At 36.3% G+C, this 18,701-nt stretch overlaps 1 protein-coding gene across 7 annotated transcripts in view; it reads left to right on the top strand.

Moving 5' to 3' along the window:
* CCDC172 (coiled-coil domain containing 172) overlaps positions 1-18,701 on the top strand; it is a 61,923-nt gene that overhangs the window by 15,834 nt on the left and 27,388 nt on the right. For all 7 annotated transcript variants that reach the window (XM_055560554.1, XM_055560547.1, XM_055560548.1 and 4 more), the window contains exons 4-5: positions 15,599-15,715; positions 16,940-17,105. In XM_055560554.1, the coding sequence (XP_055416529.1) occupies positions 15,599-15,715; positions 16,940-17,105 (283 nt within the window). The remainder of the gene's footprint in view (positions 1-15,598; positions 15,716-16,939; positions 17,106-18,701) is intronic.

Below are 18,701 nucleotides of genomic sequence, written 5' to 3' on the forward strand. Positions count from 1 at the left end.
TCTTTTAGAATTTTCCACAGCTTTTGTTGTGATCCACATAGTCAAAGGCTTTGGCATAGTCAATAAAGCAGAAGTAGATGTTTTTCTGGAACTCCTTTGCTTTTTCTGTGATCCAACAGATGTTGGCAATTTGATCTCTGGTTCCTCTGTCTTTTCTAAATCCATCTTAAACATCTGGAAGTTCTTGGTTTACATACTATTGAAGCCTGGCATGGAGACTTTTGAGCATTACTTTGCTAGTGTGTGAGATGAGTGCAATTGTGTGGTAGTTTGAACATTCTTTGGCATTGTCCTTCTTTGGGATTGGAATGAAAACTGATCTTTTCCAGTCCTATGGCCACTGTTGGGTTTTCAAAATTTGCTGGCATATTCAGTGCAGCACTTTAACAGCATCATCTTTTGGGACTTAAAATAGCTCAGCTGGAATTCCATCACTTCCACTTGCTTTGTTTTTAGTGATGCTTTCTAAGGCCCGCTTGACTTTGCAGTCCAGGATGTCTGGCTCCAGGTGAATGATCACACCATTGTGGTTATCTGGGTCATTAAGATCTTTTTTGTATAGTTCTTCTGTGTATTCTTGCCACCTCTTCTTAATATCAGAGAAGGCAATGGCAACCCACTCCAGTACTCTTGCCTGGAACATCCCATGGACGGAGGAGCCTGGTAGGCTGCAGTCCATGGGGTCGCGAAGAGTCAGACACGACTGAGCGACTTCACTTTCATGCATTGGAGAAGGAAATGGCAACCCACTCCAGTGTTCTTGCCTGGAGAATCCCAGGGATGGGGGAGCCTGGTGGGCTGCCGTCTATGGGGTTGCACGGAGTCAGACACGACTGAAACGACTTAGCAGCAGCAATAGCTTCTTAATATCTTCTGCTTCTGTTAGGTCCATACTATTTCTGTCCTTTATTGAGCCCATCTTTGTGTGAAATGTTCCCTTGGTATCTATAATTTTCTTGAAGACATCTCTAGTCTTTCCCATTCTATTGTTTTCCTCTATTTCTTTGCATTGATCACTGAGGAAGGCTTTCTTATCTCTCCTTGCTATTCTTTGGAACTCTGCATTCAGATGTGTATATCTTTCCTCTTCTCCTTTGCCTTTAGCTTCTCTCCTTTTCTCAGCTATAACATATATATGTGTGTGTGTATGTGTGTGTATATATATTCTATTTCAGATTCTTTTCCATTACTGGTTCTTATAAGATGATGATATTCCCTGTGCTAGACAGTAGGTCATTGTTATTTATCTATTTTATTTATAGTAGTATATATATATGGTAATCCCAAACTCCTGATTTATCTCTCTGCTCTGTCCTACTCTCCCCTTTAGTAACCATAAGTTTTTTTTTGTGTCTGTGCATCTGTTTCATAAATAAGTTCATTTGCGTCACAGATTCCACAGATAAGTGTTATCGTATGATATTTTTCTCAGCTGACATACTTCACTTAATATGATAATCTCTAGGTCTATACATGTTTCTGTAGATGATATTATTTAATTCTTTTTTATGGCTGAGTATTATTCTTTTGTATTATATATGTATACCACATCTTCTTCATCCATTCATCTATCATTCTTGACATGCTTCCATGTCTTGGCTATTGCAGATAGAGCTGCTATGAACATTGAGGTGCATGAATCTTTTCAAATTATAGTTTTCTCCAGGGATATGCCCAGGAATGGGATTTCAGAATCATATGATAATTCTATTTTTAGTTTTTTAAGGCATCTCCAAACTGTTTTCCATAGTGGCTGCACCAATCTTCATTCTCACCATCAGTGTAGGAGAGTTCCTTTTTCTCCACACCCTCTCCAGTATTTATTATTTGTAGACTTTTTAATGAAGGCTACTTTGACTGGTGTGAAGTGATACCTCATTGTAGTTTTAATTTGCATTTCTCTAATTAGTGATATTGAGCATCTTTTCATATGTCTCTTGGGCATCTGTATGTCTTTTTTGGAGAAATGTCTATTTAGGTCTTCTGCCCAATTTTTGATTGAGTTCTCTTCTGATATTAAGCTGTATGAGCCCTTTATGTGTTTTAGAAATTAATCCCTTGTTGGTAGCATCATTTGCAAGTATTTTCACTCAGTCCATTGGTTGTCTTTTGTTTTGTTTATGGTTTCCTTTGCTGTGTAGAAGCTTATAACAACCCATTTGTTTGTTTTATTCCTGACTTTATCAAGTTTCATCTCCCTTTGGCTTTGACTTTGAGTCATATTTGAGCATTTTTAAAATCCTAGCCCCTGTTGCCTGTATCCAGTCTCAAAGATACCCTTTGGACTTGAATTCTAGCGTGATGACTTCTGGCATGATATTTCTCTCTTGTTTTTTGGCTTCCCTATGTTAATGATATAGGTTTTAAATTATTTATATTTTATCCAGGATTTCTCTGTCTTTGAATAGAAAATGAGTCTTTGCTCTTATTTTTTTGTGGACATATCTTTGTTTGCACCTCTTGAGGACATCAAGTGGTTGATTAGCAAAAAAAATGTGTACTTTATAGTAAAATTATTATAGATATATATAGTATTTTATCTCTGTAATTCTCCAGGCAATTCTCTTTTTCTCTTCTGTTATAGGGTTTACATTGTTATTCTGTGAGAACTCTTCAGACTTACATTTTGCCAACAGTTAGCATATATAAATTGTTCTTTCCCCCATTCTTGTTTTCTTGAGTTCTTGAAGAATGAACTGTCTTCTTGGAACTAAAGCTGCTGTTTGACAAGTTGATGTGAATATCTCCAACCTGTTTCTAGCATTATTGTGGAATACTTGACTGAGGTCTGATCTTCTCTTGCTTGTGTGCCAAATTTTCTTATTATGAGCAGGAAAATGTATGTTTTAAAGAAGCTGTGACATTTTATAGATCTTCCGTTAAAAGCAGTACATGAAAATTCACTACCCTCAGCATTCCATTGTTTTATATCCTGACAGAACAGGAAAATGTAGTGATAGGTAAGGTAAGGTTCTGCTTCCTAAGTTGTCAAATTGCACAGAAGTCACCTTATTTCAAGTAGCTCCCCAGGGAGAGTCTTTCAGATTAAGAAGTATCATCACAGACTGTTCCTGGCCTACCACTATTTGTATTTTACTATTCTTTCCCTAGTCAGATTAATGCCTAGCTGAATCAGCAATTCTCTGGAAATGGGAGTTTTATTTGAGGAAAAGGAGAAGAAGAATTTTGAAGAAGGAGGGCTATTTTGAGAAGGTTGTCTATGGACTTTGGAATCCCAGATAGGTTCAGAAAAGGTGAATGAAAACGGTCAAAGGTAAACTGGCTATGTATAGCTGTGCCTGTCATCTCAGTGCTGCTGGGAAGAATTTCTTATAGCCTTTGGTGCTTGTGTGTTCTTATGAATTGTTATAGCCTGAATTAATATTTCAAGATTAGTTGAAAGTCTGCCTACCTCAGCTTCTTTGGTTCAAGCTAGTTCCATGGTTATAAATACAGTCCAGTTTTTCTTGGTTAAAATTCTAATCAATTCCTTCCAAGAGAAGACAGAAAAGTGGAAGGAATGGGAGATATGTGACCACCACAATAGGAAAATAGATTAGGCTATTACTCTCAAATGTTCTTTTCCTCTTTATTATCAACTCCTGATCCTCTCAGTCTTTTTTTTTTCTTAATATATATATTTTATTGAAGTATAGTTGACTTCTAATGTTTCAAGTACACAGCAAGGTAATTCAGTTATACATATATACACATATTATTTTTGAGATTATTTTCCATTATTGGTTATTACAAGATACTAACTAGAGTTCCTGTGCCATACAGTAAACCTTTGTTGCTTAATAAGTGTCTTTTAAAATTAGGAATCTAGTATTCTGTTCTTATAAGTCAAACAAGTGAAATCAGAATGTCATAAATTTTTTAGCTAGGCAAAAATTCTTAAGTTTTCTAAAATACATGTACATACTATTTATGTACATATATACAAAAGCTTTTCTACTACACTTGATAAAGGCTTGAGAAAGAACACAAAAAAGGAGATGGAGAAATTGGAAAACAAACTAAATGAAATGGGAGCACTGAATATGAAATAGAAAAGGTGAAACAACCTAGATAAAGTAAAAGATCATCATATAGTCGAGTTGCTTTCCAGTTGCTTTTAATCATGGCTGCTCATTAGAAACATATCTGGAGCTTTGGAGAAAAAAAGCAATACCTGGGCATTTGTATTTTTCAAAAAATACCAAGATAATTCTGATATGCATCTGGGTTTTTAAAAAGTGATTATAAGTTTTTCTGTTGAATTATATAGATTTGGTGATATAGAATTCTATTATTTTTCTGTTGACCAATCATGATACAATGGCATTAAAGTGAGTAATAGTTACATAATCACAGTAGTAAAAGAGGTTTATCAGTTTTCACAATCAATAGCCAGACAAAAAATAAAATACAGTTGTAAGCCATAATGGGAACATTAACCTAACAGTATAAAATAATTACATGCAATTTGTGGGGTCAAGCAAAGTGATGTGGTAAGTGGAAATGCATGCATGCACATGTTTTCATCCACCCAGCCAGTCTGTGTCTTTTGGTTAGTGCATTTTAATCCATCTACATTTAAGGTAATTATCAATATGTATGATCCTATTGCCATTTTATTAATTGTTTTGGGTTTATTTTTTGTAGTTCTTTCCCTTCTCTAGTGTTTCCTGAGTAGAGACGTTTCTTTAGCATTTGCTGTAAAGCTGGTTTGCGTTGTGCTAAGAATCGTGTCCAACTCTTTGCTATCCTGTGGACCGAAGCCCACCAGGCTCCTCTCTCTATCCATGGGATTCTCCAGTCAGGAATACTGGAGTGGGTTGTCATGCCCTCCTTCAGGGGATTTTCCCAACCCAGGGATTGAACTCACATCTCTTAGGTCTCCTGAATTGGTAGGTTGGGTTTTTTGTTGTTGTTGTTTGTTTTTGGCCACTAGTGCGACCTAGGAAGGCCAAAGCTGGTTTTGTGGTGCTGAATTCTCTTGACTTTTGCTTGTCTGGAAAGCCTTTGATTTCTCCATCAAATATGAATGAGAGTCTTGCTGGGTAGAGTATTCCTGGTTGTATGTTCTTCCCTTTCATCACTTTAAACATATCATGCTGTTCCCTTTTGGCTTCTAGAGTTTCTGTTGAAAACCAGCTAATAACCTGACTAGAGTTCCCTTGTATGTTATTTGTCACTTTCCCCTTGTTGCTTTTAATATTTTATCTTTGTCTTTAGTTTTTGAAAAAGCAAGAGAGTTCCAGAAAAAAATATATTTCTGTTTTATTGACTATGCCAAAACCTTTGACTGTATGGATAAACTGTGGAAAATTCTGAAAGAGATGGGCATACCAGACCACCTGACCTGCCTCTTGAGAAACCTATATGCAGGTCAGGAAGCAACAGTTAGAACTGGACATGGAACAACAGACTGGTTCCAAATAGGAAAAGGAGTACGTCAAGGCTGTATACTGTCACCCTGCTTATTCAACTTATATGCGGAGTACATCATGAGAAACGCTGGGCCGGATGAAGCACAAGCTGGAATCAAGATTGCCAGGGGAAATATCAGTAACCTCAGATATGCAGATGACACCACCCTTATGGCAGAAAGTGAAGAACTAAAGAGTCTCTTGATGAAAGTGAAAGTGGAGAGTGAAAAAGTTGGCTTAAAGCTCAACATTCAGAAAACTAGGATCATGGCATCTGGTCCCATCACTTCATGGCAAATAGATGGGGAAACAGTGGGAACAGTGGCTGACTTGATTTTTTGGGGCTCCAAAATCACTGCAGATGGCGATTGCAGCAATGAAATTAAAAGACGCTTAACTCCTTGGAAGAAAAGTTATGACCAACCTAGATAGCATATTGAAAAGCAGAGATATTACTTTGCCAACAAAGGCCCGTCTAGTCAAGGCTATGGTTTTTCCAGTGGTTATGTATGGATGTGAGATTTGGACTATAAAGAAAGCTGAGAGCCGAAGAATTGATGCCTTTGAACTGTGGTGTTGGAGAAGACTCTTGAGAGTCCCTTGGACTGCAAGGAGATCCAACCAGTCCATCCTAAAGGACCTCAGTCCTGGGTGTTCATTGGAAGGACTGATGTTGAAGCTGAAACTCCAATACTTTCACCACTGGATGCGAAGAGCTGACTCATTGGACAAGACCCCGATGCTGGGAAAGATTGAGGGCAGAAGGAGAAGGGGACGACAGAGGATGAGATGGTTGGATGGCATCACAGACTCGATGGACATGGGTTTGGCTGGACTCGAGGAGTTGGTGATGGACAGGGAGGCCTGGTGTGCTGCGGTTCATGGGGTTGCAAAGAGTTGGACATGACTGAGTGACTGAACTGAACTGAACTGAACTTAGTTTTTACCATTTTGCTACTATGTGTCTTGGGGTGTTCCTCCTTGAGTTTATCCTGCCTGGGACTCTGCGCTTCCTGAACTTGGCTGACTATTCCCTTTCCCATGTTTGGAAAGTTTTCAGCTATTATTGCTTCAAATATTTTCTGAGGTCCTTTCTCTCTCTGTCCTCTCCTTCTGGGACCCCTATAAAGCAAATGTTGGTGCATTTAATGTTGTCCCAGAGGTCTTTTAGGCTGTCTTCAGTTTTTGTTTTTGTTTTTCATTATTTTTTCTATATTCTGTTCTGGGGCAGTGATTTCCACCATTCTGTCCTCCAGGTCACTTGTCTGTTCTTCTGCCTCAGTTACTCTGCTATTGATTCCTTCTAGCGTATTGCTATCTCTGTTTGTTTGTTCTTTAGTTCTAGGTCTTTGGTAAACATTTCTTGCATCTTCTCTTTTCTGTTTCCAAGATCCTGGATCATCTTCACTATCACTATGCTGAATTCTTTTTCTGAAAGATTGCTATCTCCACTTCATTTAGTTGTTTTCTCGGGTTTTATGTTGTCCCTTCATCTGGGACATAACTCTCTGTGTTTTCATCCTGATTAGCTTTCTGTAATGTGGTTTTTGTTTTAGCTGCTGTGGAATTGTGGTTCTTTGTGATTCTTCTGTCTCCCTCTGGTGGATGAGGCTAAAAGGCTTCTGTAAGCTTCTTGATGGGAGGGACAGGATGGAAAAAACCAGGGCTTGATCTAGTGGGCAGCACATTGCTCAGTAAAGCTTTAATCTAATTATCTGCTAATGAGTGGGATTTTGCTCCCTCCCTGTTAGTTGTCTGGCCTGAGGTGACCCAGCCCTGGCCAGGTCTGTGGGCTCTCTGGTAGGGTTAATGCTGACCTTCAAGAGGGTTTATACCAAGGGGGACCTTCTAGGACTGCTGCTGCCAGTACCCCTATCCTGTGTTGAGCCGCTGCCAACCCACACTTCCACAGGAGACCCTCCAATGCTAGCAGGTAGTTTTGGTTCAGTCTCCTGTGGGGTCACTGCTCTCTTCCTCTGGTATTGGGGTGTGTAGGATTTTGTTTGTGCCCTGCAAGACTGGAGTCCCTGTTTCCCGCAATATAGTGGAAGTCCTATAATCAAATCCCACTGGCCTTCAAGGTCAGATTCCTTGGTATTTCCCAGTCCCTTCATCAGATCCCCAGGCTGGGAAACCTGACGTGGGGCTCAGAACCTTCACAACAGTGGGAAAACTTCTTTGGTATTATTGTTCTCCAGTGTGTGAAACACCCACCTGGCAGGTATGGAATTTGATTTTATCATGATTGTGCACGTCCTACTGTCTCATTGAGGTTTGTTCTTTGTCTTTAGATGTGGGACATCTTTTTTTAGTGTGCTCCAAACCAGGTGGTCTGGTATTCCCATCTTTTTAAGAATTTTTCAGTTTGTTGTGATCAAACAAAGACTTTAGCATAGTCAATGAGGCAGATGTTTTTCTGGAATTCTCTTTCTTTCTTCTATGACCCAGTGGATGTTGGCAATTTGATCTCTGGTTCCTCTGCCTTTTCTAAGTCCAGTTTATACATCTGGAAGTTATCAGTTCAGGTACTATTGAAGCCTAGCTTGAAGAATTTTGAGCATTACCTCGATAGCATGTGAAATGAGCACAGTTGTGTGCTGGTTTGAACATTCTTTGGCATTGCCTTTCTTTGGAACTGGAATGAAAACTGACCTTTTCCAGTCCTGTGGCCACTGCTGAGTTTTCCAAATTTGCTGGCATATTGAGTACAGCATTTAAACAGCATCATCTTTTCAGATTTGAAATAGGTCTGTTGGAATTCCATCACCTCCTCTAGCTTTGTTCATAACAATGCTTCCTAAGGCCCATGTGATTTTGGACTCCAAGATGTCTGTCTCTAGGTAAGTGATCACACCATCATGGTTTTCTGGGTCATTAAGATCTTTTTTGTACAATTCTTCTGTGTATTCTTGCCACCTCTTCTTAATCTCTTCTGCTTCTGTTAGGTCCTTATCATTTCTGTCCTTTATTGTGCCTATCTTTCCATGAAGTATTCCCTTGGTATCTCTTATTTTCTTGAAGAGCTTGCTAGTCTTTCTCATTCTATTGTTTTCCTCTTTTTTTTTTTTTTTTTTTTTTTTTTGCATTTTCCACTTAAGAAGGCTTTCTTATCTCTCCTTGCTGTCCTCTGAAACTCTGCATGCAATTGGTATATCGTTCCCTTTCTTCTTTGCCTTTTTCTCCATTTACTATACCTTGGATGTATCAGTAAATATATATCTAAGTAAACAATTTTTAATGGTAGCATAGTTTCCCATTAAATGGCTATGATATATTTTATGTAACTGATTTTCTATTTATAATGTGATTATTAATATCACTGTGATGATACTTTTATACATACATCCTTGTATACTTATTTTTTTGGGGTAAAGTCCTAGAAATCAAATTGGTAGATACAGTTGATCCTTGAACAACATAGGCTTGAACTGCATGGGTACGCTTACATGAAGATTTCTTTTAAATAAATCCTGCAATACTGCATGATCTGATTGATTGAATGTGAGGATTAGAACTGTGGTTATGGACATCTAACTATAAATTATACATAGATTTTTTACTGTACCAAGGACCAGTCCCCCAACCCTTGTGTTGTCCAAGGGAGGGTCAACTGTATTCTTAAGGCTTTTGATAATTTCCAAATTGTCCTCAGAAAAGTTCCAGATTGCATTTCCACAATTTCACTATTTATACAAGAGAAATAATTGATTTTCTTTACAAATGTATCAACAGTGATGGCTTTTATGGTTTTAATTTGAACTTTTTAGGTAACTTATATTTTCATTCGTGAGGATTGTTCATAGTTACCTTATGTATTGCCTAATAATATCTTTTTCTTGTCTTTTTCTCACTGAATTCTAGCTTTTTATATGCAATAGATATTAACTCTTTCTTTGTCATTTGTTGCAAATTTTATTATTTGTAACTTTTTTAATCAAATTTTAGAATCTTTGTGTTACTAGAAATTTTAAGTCTTTTGTTTGTTTCTGAAATTCATTGTTTAACCAATGTCTTTTTCCAGTACTTTTACAAGTTTTTTTCTTACTCATAAATAAAAATGATTGCCTATTTTTCTCCTGGGTAAATGTCACATGTTTCTCATTGACTGGAAACACCATCTTTATGATGTAGTTTTTTATATATATATATGTTATATATATACCAGCTTGTGTTTTTGTGTGAAACTGTATATTTGTGTCTATTCTAATATATTCTGTATAATTCTGTTAACCTATTTGTTTTTTCACCAGTATCACATTCACTTAACTTATATTAGCTTTACAATATCTTTGATGCTCTGAAAGAACAATTTCTTTTTTAGAATTTTCCTGATTCTCTTTGTTTGTTTGTTTTCCAAAATGAATTTGAGATCATTTTATCAAGATCCAACAAATGTATTGCAGTTTTAATTAAGATTATACTCAGTTTATATGGGGAGAACTGATATGTTTACAACTATGAATTTTCACATTCATGAATACAGTGTATCTTTCTATTTATTTATACTTTCTTTTATGTTCCTCAGTATAGGCTTTTTCACATAGGTCTCAGATACTTCTTGTTAAGTTTACGTGTGGTTTTATTTATTTTGTTTTTGCTGTTATAAATGGGATATTTTCCTTTTTTTTCCTACTTGTTGGTAAATAGAAAAAAATACTAGTTTTTGGTATTTATTTTGTTACTAGCCTTTTTACTGAACTCTTTATTATTTCTAACAGTGTCTTGGATTTACTAAGTATACAATAATCATATTTGCTCAAAGAAATGAAAAAGAGAGAGAACTGTGTGCCAGGTTTTTGAATCATCATATCTCTTGCAGAACAGACCTGCATAGCAGTGGTCTTATCAGGCATCCTTATAATCTTTAGTGAAAAGAGGAGAGATGAGCCACGACTTGACTGAGATGAAGGAATGAACCATGAGGAATCTGGAGAAAGAGATTTCTGCAGAGAATAGCCAGTTCAAAGGCCTTGAGGAGAGAGTGTGGCTGGATGTTTGGGGAATAACAAGGAGACCAGTGTGGCTAGAGAGGAGTGATTGAAGAAGAGACTGGTAGAAGATAAGATTATAGACGGAATCAGTTCAGTTCAGTTGCTCAGTGTGTCCCACTCTTTGCGACCCCATGAACTGCAGCATGCCAGGCCTCCCTGTCCATCACCAACTCCTGGAGTTCACCCAAACTCATGTCCATCGAGTTCGTGATGCCATCCAGCCATCTCATCCTCTGTCGTCCCCTTCTCCTCCTGCCCCCAATCCCTCCCAGCATCAGAGTTTTTTCCAATGAATCAACTCTTCGCATGAGGTGGCCAAAGTATTGGAGTTTCAGCTTTAGCATCAATCCTTCCAAAGAACACCCAGGACTGATCTCCTTTAGAAGGGACTGGTTGGATCTCCTTGCAGTCCAAGGTAATAAGCATCAATTCTTCGGTGCTCAGCTTTCTTCACAGTCCAACTTTCACATCCATACATGACCACTGGAAAAACCATAGCCTTGACTAGATGGACCTTTGTTGGCAAAGTAATGTCTCTGCTTTTGAATATGCTATCTAGGTTGGTCATAACTTTCCAAGGAGTAAGTGTCTTTTAATTTCATGGCTGCAATCACCATCTGCAGTGATTTTGGAGCCCCAGAAAATAAAGTCTGACACTGTTTCCACTGTTTCCCCATTTATTTGCCACGAAGTGATGGGACTGGATGCCATGATCTTAGTTTTCTGAATGTTGAGCTTTAAGCCAACTTTTTCCACTTTCTTCTTTCACTTTCATCAAGAGGCTCTTTAGTTCTTCTTCACTTTCTGCCATAAGGATGGTGTTATCTGCATATCTGAGGTTATTGATATTTCTCCTGACAATCTTGATTCCAGCTCTTGCTTCCTCCAGCTCAGCGTTTCTCATGATGTACTCTGCACGTAAGTTAAATAAGCAGGGTGACAATATACAGCCTTGACGTACTCCTTTTCCTATTTGGAACCAGTCTGTTGTTCCATGACCAGTTCTAACTGTTGCTTCCTGACCTGAATACAGATTTCTCAAGAAGCAGGTCAGGTGGTCTGGTATTCCCATCTCTTTCAGAATTTTCCGCAGTTTGTTGTGATCCACACAGTCAAAGGCTTTGGCATAGTCAATAAAGCAGAACTAGATGTTTTTCTGGAACTCTCTTGCTTTTTCCATGATCCAGGGGATGTTGGCAATTTGATCTCTGGTTCCTCTGCCTTTTCTAAGACCAGCTTGAACATCTGAAAGTTCACGGTTCACGTATTGTTGAAGCCTGACTTGGAGAATTTTGAGCATTACTCAAAATTCTTTATTTACTGGAACCCAAACACTAATTTCACATCCTCAGTCATTCTCAATTTTCAAGTTATTTTGGTGGAAAAATACCTAAGGGTGTCCCAGTGGCAAGAGTAGTGAAGAGTCCCAAATAATGCCCATGCTGAAAACTGACCTAGTTGACTAGATAAGTCCACTCACAGGGAAAGCTACAAGCTCTATTGACAGCTCAAACATCCCAGGAGAAATAAGACAGGGGAAGAAACAAGCAAAATCTTTATTGCTGAAAAAGGTAAAATTAAGCAGAGTATTAACACTGTTATAAATTAAAAATTTTCAAAACAGCAATATTTTCTGACAAAGCTTGGCTGTTTGATTCTAGAATATAATTTTACAGCTGCACACAGATATTTTCATTTCGTTTGTAGTCAGAGGAAGGAACAAGATGAGAAAGAGAAATCTGAACCTTCCACCCGTTTCTTTTTATTGTTTGTAGCCCCTTGAGATCCCTGGGTAATTTAGCAGATATAGCCAGTAGTTTCTTTTTGTAAGTAGGTCTTTTTGTTTGTTTGTTTCTTTGCTTTTATCATGGATGTCCAGGCTACTATGAGTGTAAGATAGTGCCTCAATTCAAACCTGACTCAGAGATAAGTTCAAAAATATCTTTTTAAATTACAATTTTGAATCTCTTTTAGTATCTTTACAATTCTGATTCCTACCCATACTTTTGCAAAAAAAGAAAGATGAGAGAAATCTCTAATGATGATTTATTCTGTGAAATGACCTTATCTTGTGACCCTATCAGTATCTTCAGGGTTATATTTGGAATATTTATACAGTAGTAGATATGGTTTTAAAAAGTCAGAATGTGAAAAATAATTTAAGAAATTAGTTGTGATAACAGAAAGAACAAAAGGAATAGCGAGAAACACATTCCACAAATAGGTGGTCTTGAAAAGCTTTTTTAGTAGTAAAATTAATAACTTATACTTGGTAGATGGAACTGGATGGATCCTAAAGCGTTTGACCCCTTAGTTACAATAAAATAGAAGGCCTGATAATATTAGACCCTATGTAGTTCCCACAGCCATAACTTATTGCCGTCCTCAGCTTGTGAGTCAACATATCATAGGCCTCTGTTCTTTCTTAACCTTCCTAACTTGAGCTTTTCCAAAGTCCTGCTTCTTTCTTCTATTGCTCTCTTTTCCCTACTTGCCAATTCTATTATGCATTAAATGTTTTCATCACAGATCCTAAGTAAATTTAAAAATTAATGTTACTGTAATCTTTCTGTAGTAATTGATTCTCTGGGACTTTTTAGGTCTTGATTAAAAGAGGAAAATGTATGAGAAGATAGAGTGTAAAACAGAAAGTAAGAATGAAGAGTACACCAATAATGAGTTAAAGCAAAGAAGTAAAAAGACCTCAAAGTGGATAATTTACATAGAATTTTAGGGAAGAGAAAATTTTCAGCTATACCTTTCTTACAGATCTTTTAAAAAGTTGTCTAATTTTCATTTGGTGGATTTAGATTTCATTTTTTTCAGGTTATGGTGAAACATTCCAATTAAATGACAGTATGTCTAATATCTGTCTTGAATTATTATTTTCCCTTTGAAGAAAGAAGACATGAGTTCAGTGATAATTTCAGGTCTTAGTGATGGCTGTGGTAGCACAGCTTACCTTCTGAGCCCTTAACATACGGCTTTTCTGAATCTGAGTAATGAATTTGTCTTATTTTAAACTTCCTTAGTTTACTAAATAATATTTTCTCCATTTTTGGTTTTCATTGCAGGTTTGACTACAGATAGTGGTAGAAGCAGAATCAGAATTTAGGAATTTTGATTCTGAAAGGCATGTTACATAAAATACCTAATTGGATTAAACCAAAATTTATCCAGCCTGATGTTTGGTCTCAAAGCATTTTTGTTGGCATTGATGGTTCTTGTTCATAATTGCAACTCTGAGAGTTAGGAGTATACTGCAAGCAACCTTTTCTCAATGAGTTCTGATAGACCTAGTATTTGGTAATTTTTCTGTCTCTTATCCTGTATACTTTGAACTTATACTGTTGTCAGAGACTGAAGTCCTGTTTTAGTTCCAAAAGTATCTTTATATTACTGTGAAATAGTTCTAGTATTTCCATAATAGGATAATGGTTTAGAAGCAATAAAGTCAGAAGAACTGAATATTAGTCCTGGGTTTTCCCCTAATTAATTATATAACTTTTGTTAAGGTATTAACATCTTTGGAACTCATTTTACTCTCATTTATATAATATATATTAGATAGCTTAGAAGTATTCTTATTTGAAATAAATGTGATAGAATTCATGATCATAGCTTTGCTCACCATTGTTACCAGTTTGTATATGATTTTATAGATCAGACATACGTTTTCTAATTTATGTCTTCTCAGACAGTAAAACACTGCCCCATTCTCCCCTCCCCCAATTCTGAAAGTATTTTCTGAATCCCTTTGGTCATGTAAGTTGCACCTTTCTAATCTTTCTTTATTGATGATAGAGTTGATGACATCAGCACTAAGTGCTGAAGGTATGGGCAGATGTGCTATGATATTATATAAATGTAAGATCATATTTTATGTTTTATTTCAGCTGCTTATTTTTAATGCCAGTATTTGTAGGGCTTTTTAGCTATATCATTTAAAAAATGTCTTTTAGGCCAGCCCTTTGGGTCTGGACCAGACTATTCCTAAGCTCTCTACTATTCAATATCTTCTGGGACAGAGATTTCACAACCTGTCTCTCACCTTGAAGAAGCTCTTATAGCTAACATAAATCTTGCTTTTGCAATTTAAGTTCAGATTTATTTCCTTTTTCTTTTCTCTTTGGAGATGGGAACAGCCCCAAACTTGAAGTGATGCTTTCTTATGAGGGCCAGTACTGAATGTAGTGGAAGGATAGTTTCCAGTCTGGCATCATTTTTAGCTTTTATATATTAAAGCTTCCTGACTTTCATTTCAATATTCATGGTCTCAAGAGATGCTATTCTTTATAGCCCAAATGAAATAACAGTTACCAATCTAATATTAATGTTTATTGTATCTTTTGCTAGTTAGAACCAAATGAGGTACTGAAACAAAAAATGAGTTCTCAAAACCCATTTGAGAACTTTAACAGATTTGTGTTTTATTGGGTATAACTATGGTCATGGGAGTGGATTTTTGCCTGTGGTTTGTAGATTTGATCTCATTATTTTATTAGTCATATTGTATACATGATTTCTCCATCATATTTTCTAGTAATAAGACTAAAAACTTGTTCTTTAAAACAAGCTGTCTTGAAGCGAATTTCAATGTGTGTCATCAAAAAGCTTTAGTACCTAAGCTACCAAATGTACTGCTGCTGCTGCTAAATCGCTTCAGTCGTGTCTGACTCTGTGTGACCCCATGGACTGCAGCCCACCAGGCTTCTCTGTCCATGGGATTCTCCAGGCAAGAACACTGGAATGGGTTGCCATTTCCTTCTCCAATGCATGAAAGTGGAAAGTGAAAGTGAAGTCGCTCAGTCATGTCTGACTCTTAGCGGACCCCGTGGACTGCAGCCTACCAGGCTCCTCCATCCATGGGATTTTCCGGGCAACAGTACTGGAGTGGGTGCCATTGCCTTCTCCCACCAAATGTACTAGATATCAGGAAAAAGCAAATGCATTCTCTGCCCTTGATGTGCCTATAGTTTTATTAGAGGAAGAGATTATAAAAATTATAAAGCACTTATAAAGTAATTTAAGATAGAACATATAAAGTAAGATATTTAATGTGAATTTTATTTTGCATTTTAAAGGTTGATACAAGAATTTTTATACTATACAGATCTATTCTATTAACTAAGATACCCTGAAATGTCTAATTGTTTAATTCTGATTCCTTTTTTTTTTTTTTTTGCTTTAAAGGTTCAGCAGTTTTCTGAAAAAGCCTTCCTCTTACAGCTTTTGAAAACGCATGAAAATGCCTTAGAAAGACAGTGCGATGAAATTACAAACCAAAGGAATATGCTTCTCCAAACCTTTGTACGTTTCCAGCCACTTGGAAAGTTTATTTTACTAATTGTATCAAAAATTTGTATAAAAATATGCTTTAGATATATGTTTAGAAAAACCATCCATATGCATATTGGCAGGTAGTCCTGTTGAGATATGGAAAATTATTAAGTGCTATTTTAAACCAATTGGTAGAGTAATATAGTTTGAAAGAATTAAATTGTCAGGATGCACTATAGAAATTATTTGCTATTGTAATAAGCATAAAATAAACATTGAAACTGAGTTGAATTGCTCAGGCTTCAAGATCTTGGTTTTAATGCTTTTGAAAGGCACAGAGGTTCAAACTTGTGGATGTGGGTGCAAAGATAGATTTTGTTTATTTTTTTAAATCATAAATCACAGCAAACAGACTCAGTAGCTTTAAATGACAAGAACAGCTTAGGAATATAATCTATAACTAATTGACTTTTTGAAAAAATACATTTTAAACTGTTAAAAATATATATCCAGAGTCAGAATCAACCACCAAATGGTTATGAATGGCATGGCAAGTTTCCAGCTGTAGCTCTTAGTTATGTTTCTTGGAAAAAAATTGGAAAACACAGTAATGTTTAGGTTCTACCATTGTCAAAAAGTTTAGGTTCTAGCATTGTTTAAAGTTTCTGGAAATTCTTATTTCTTTCTACTTCATGTTGAAATTTTATGAAATTTAAACTGTTATTTAGAACTGTATGTGAAATGACCATGTAATTTTACCTTGTCTACATTTTAAAAGATTTTCTTGGAATTTACACTCAAAGGACAGTAATTCCTTTGAGTGTAGATCTGCATGTTCAACTTTGGTCATTTAATTCTTTTACCATCCAGTTGCAATGTAATTCCTTTGAGTATAGATTTTCAACTTTGATCATTTAGTTATTTTACCACCAATTTTGCAATGACAAAATGGCATATATGCCTGTGAGTTTAATACACAAACAGACACATACATAATGATTGGTGGTAAAATTTCTACCTCAATAATTCTCCTAAAATATTAAGGATAAATCTTTCACATGAAAATAGTTGGTTGTTATCATGTAATAACCTAAGTTTTTAAATTAATATTGCTGGAGGAATATAGCATTTTAGTACCAGGAATATAATTTTCTGTTTTGTTCTCAGTATTTCCAAATGATTGAATTTTAATCAGTAAAGAAGAATATTGTTGCAATTAACACCTATATTTGGTCCTGTGTTTCCATTTTTCAGGAGGCTACAAAGAGAAGAGTTACAGAGGAGGAAGAAAAATTTATTAAGGAAATTACAGACTTCAATAATGAATATGAATTAACAAAGAAACGAGAGCTTTTGATGAAAGAAAATGTCAAGATTCAAATATCTGACTTAGAAAACCAGGCGAACATTCTTAAAATGGGTATGAAAACATAGTACCACCTCATTTATCTGGCATTAATGAAGATAACTTATTTTGAATTAATGAATTTTCCAGAAATTTTACATTTTTATAAGTAAATTGGGTTATTGCATTGCTCTTTTTTTACTTTTATCTTAATTGTATGTCTCTTTTACTGTGAGCTGTCTCAAGCTCTTTAGAAGTAGGTGTGACATGATCATTGGTCATTTATTTAATGACCAAATTCTGTTTACTATCTGTTATATATTAGGCACCCTTTTAGGTCCTGGAGGTATAAAACTAAAATGTGGGGGGATGAAATACACAGGCAGATATTTATAGTACATTGTGGTAGAAACTATATAGGTGATATTGTTGCTGTGATCTTTATTCTACCATCAAAACAGTTTAGGAAACACTGTTACACAGTGGGGTAGGGAGAATTCAATTTCAGCAACACTAGTATGCAGGCAATTGCAGTCTGTAATAAGATCTTGAACTAAAGAAATTATCAGAGAGGCTAGTGGTGAAGAATCCACCTGTCAATGCGAGAGACACGGGTTTGATTGCTGGCCAGGGAAAATCCCATATGCAGCAGAGAACCTAAGCCCTTGTTCTGCAACTGTTGAGTCCATGTGCCTCAACTACTGAAGCTCACATGACCTAGAGCTTGTACTGTGCAGAAAGAGAAGCCACCACAATGAGAAACCTGCCCACAGCAACTAAGGGTAGCACCTGCTCACTGTAACTAGAGAAAACCCTGCACAACAATGAAGACCCAGTACAGCAATAAATAAATAAAATTATTAAAGAAAAAAATAGAAGTTACCAAAGAGAGGAGAAGACAAAGAGATTTTTAGGAAGAATGACCAATGTATCACTGACTAAACAGATATAAAGAAAGTCAAGCATGAACCACAGTTTTCACACTTCAGAGATTGGGTAGATATGGTACCAGGAGGAAGAGCAGAAATGGAGGTGAACTAGAGCCTTTTCTGGACAAAAAAATTAAGTTTTGTTTCAGTGTTTTTAGTTGGAGATGTCTATGGGATAAACAGGTAGAAGTGCCCAAGTAGCAGGTTGAAATTGGTTGTGAAACTGATACAAGAGATCAAGCTAGAACATTAGGTGTGGGATTCCAGAGAAGTTGCTAACATAATTCAAAGGGAACATGTAGAGGGAACATAGAGGGGTAGCAAAGACCAAAGGCAGAAAATGGAAAAGCATAGCATTTAAGGAAACAAAGAGAATAATGAGACAGAGATGTCAAAGAGGGCAAGAGAACCAGCAGAGAGTAATATGTGATTTGAGACAAGATGCTTAAGTTTTATTTGCTTCAGTTTCTTCATCTATGAAGATGGAGGATAATGATAATGACCTTAACAAGATTGTTGTAAGTACTCATGAAATAATATTTAATTACATAAAATGCTACCTGGATCATAATTAAACCCTTAAAATATAAGGATTATACTTTTTAATTAGCTTAATTTCATAGGTGAAAGAAATGAGGCTCTCAGAGATAAGTTGCTTTGTGTAGAGAGTATAGGACAGAGGTTCTTAAGGCATACATATAAGCATACATCTTATAGGCATACATCTGGGAAGTTCTTACAT

The sequence above is a fragment of the Bubalus kerabau genome, chromosome 22 (assembly GCF_029407905.1).
Source record: "Bubalus kerabau isolate K-KA32 ecotype Philippines breed swamp buffalo chromosome 22, PCC_UOA_SB_1v2, whole genome shotgun sequence".
NCBI lineage: Eukaryota > Metazoa > Chordata > Mammalia > Artiodactyla > Bovidae > Bubalus > Bubalus kerabau.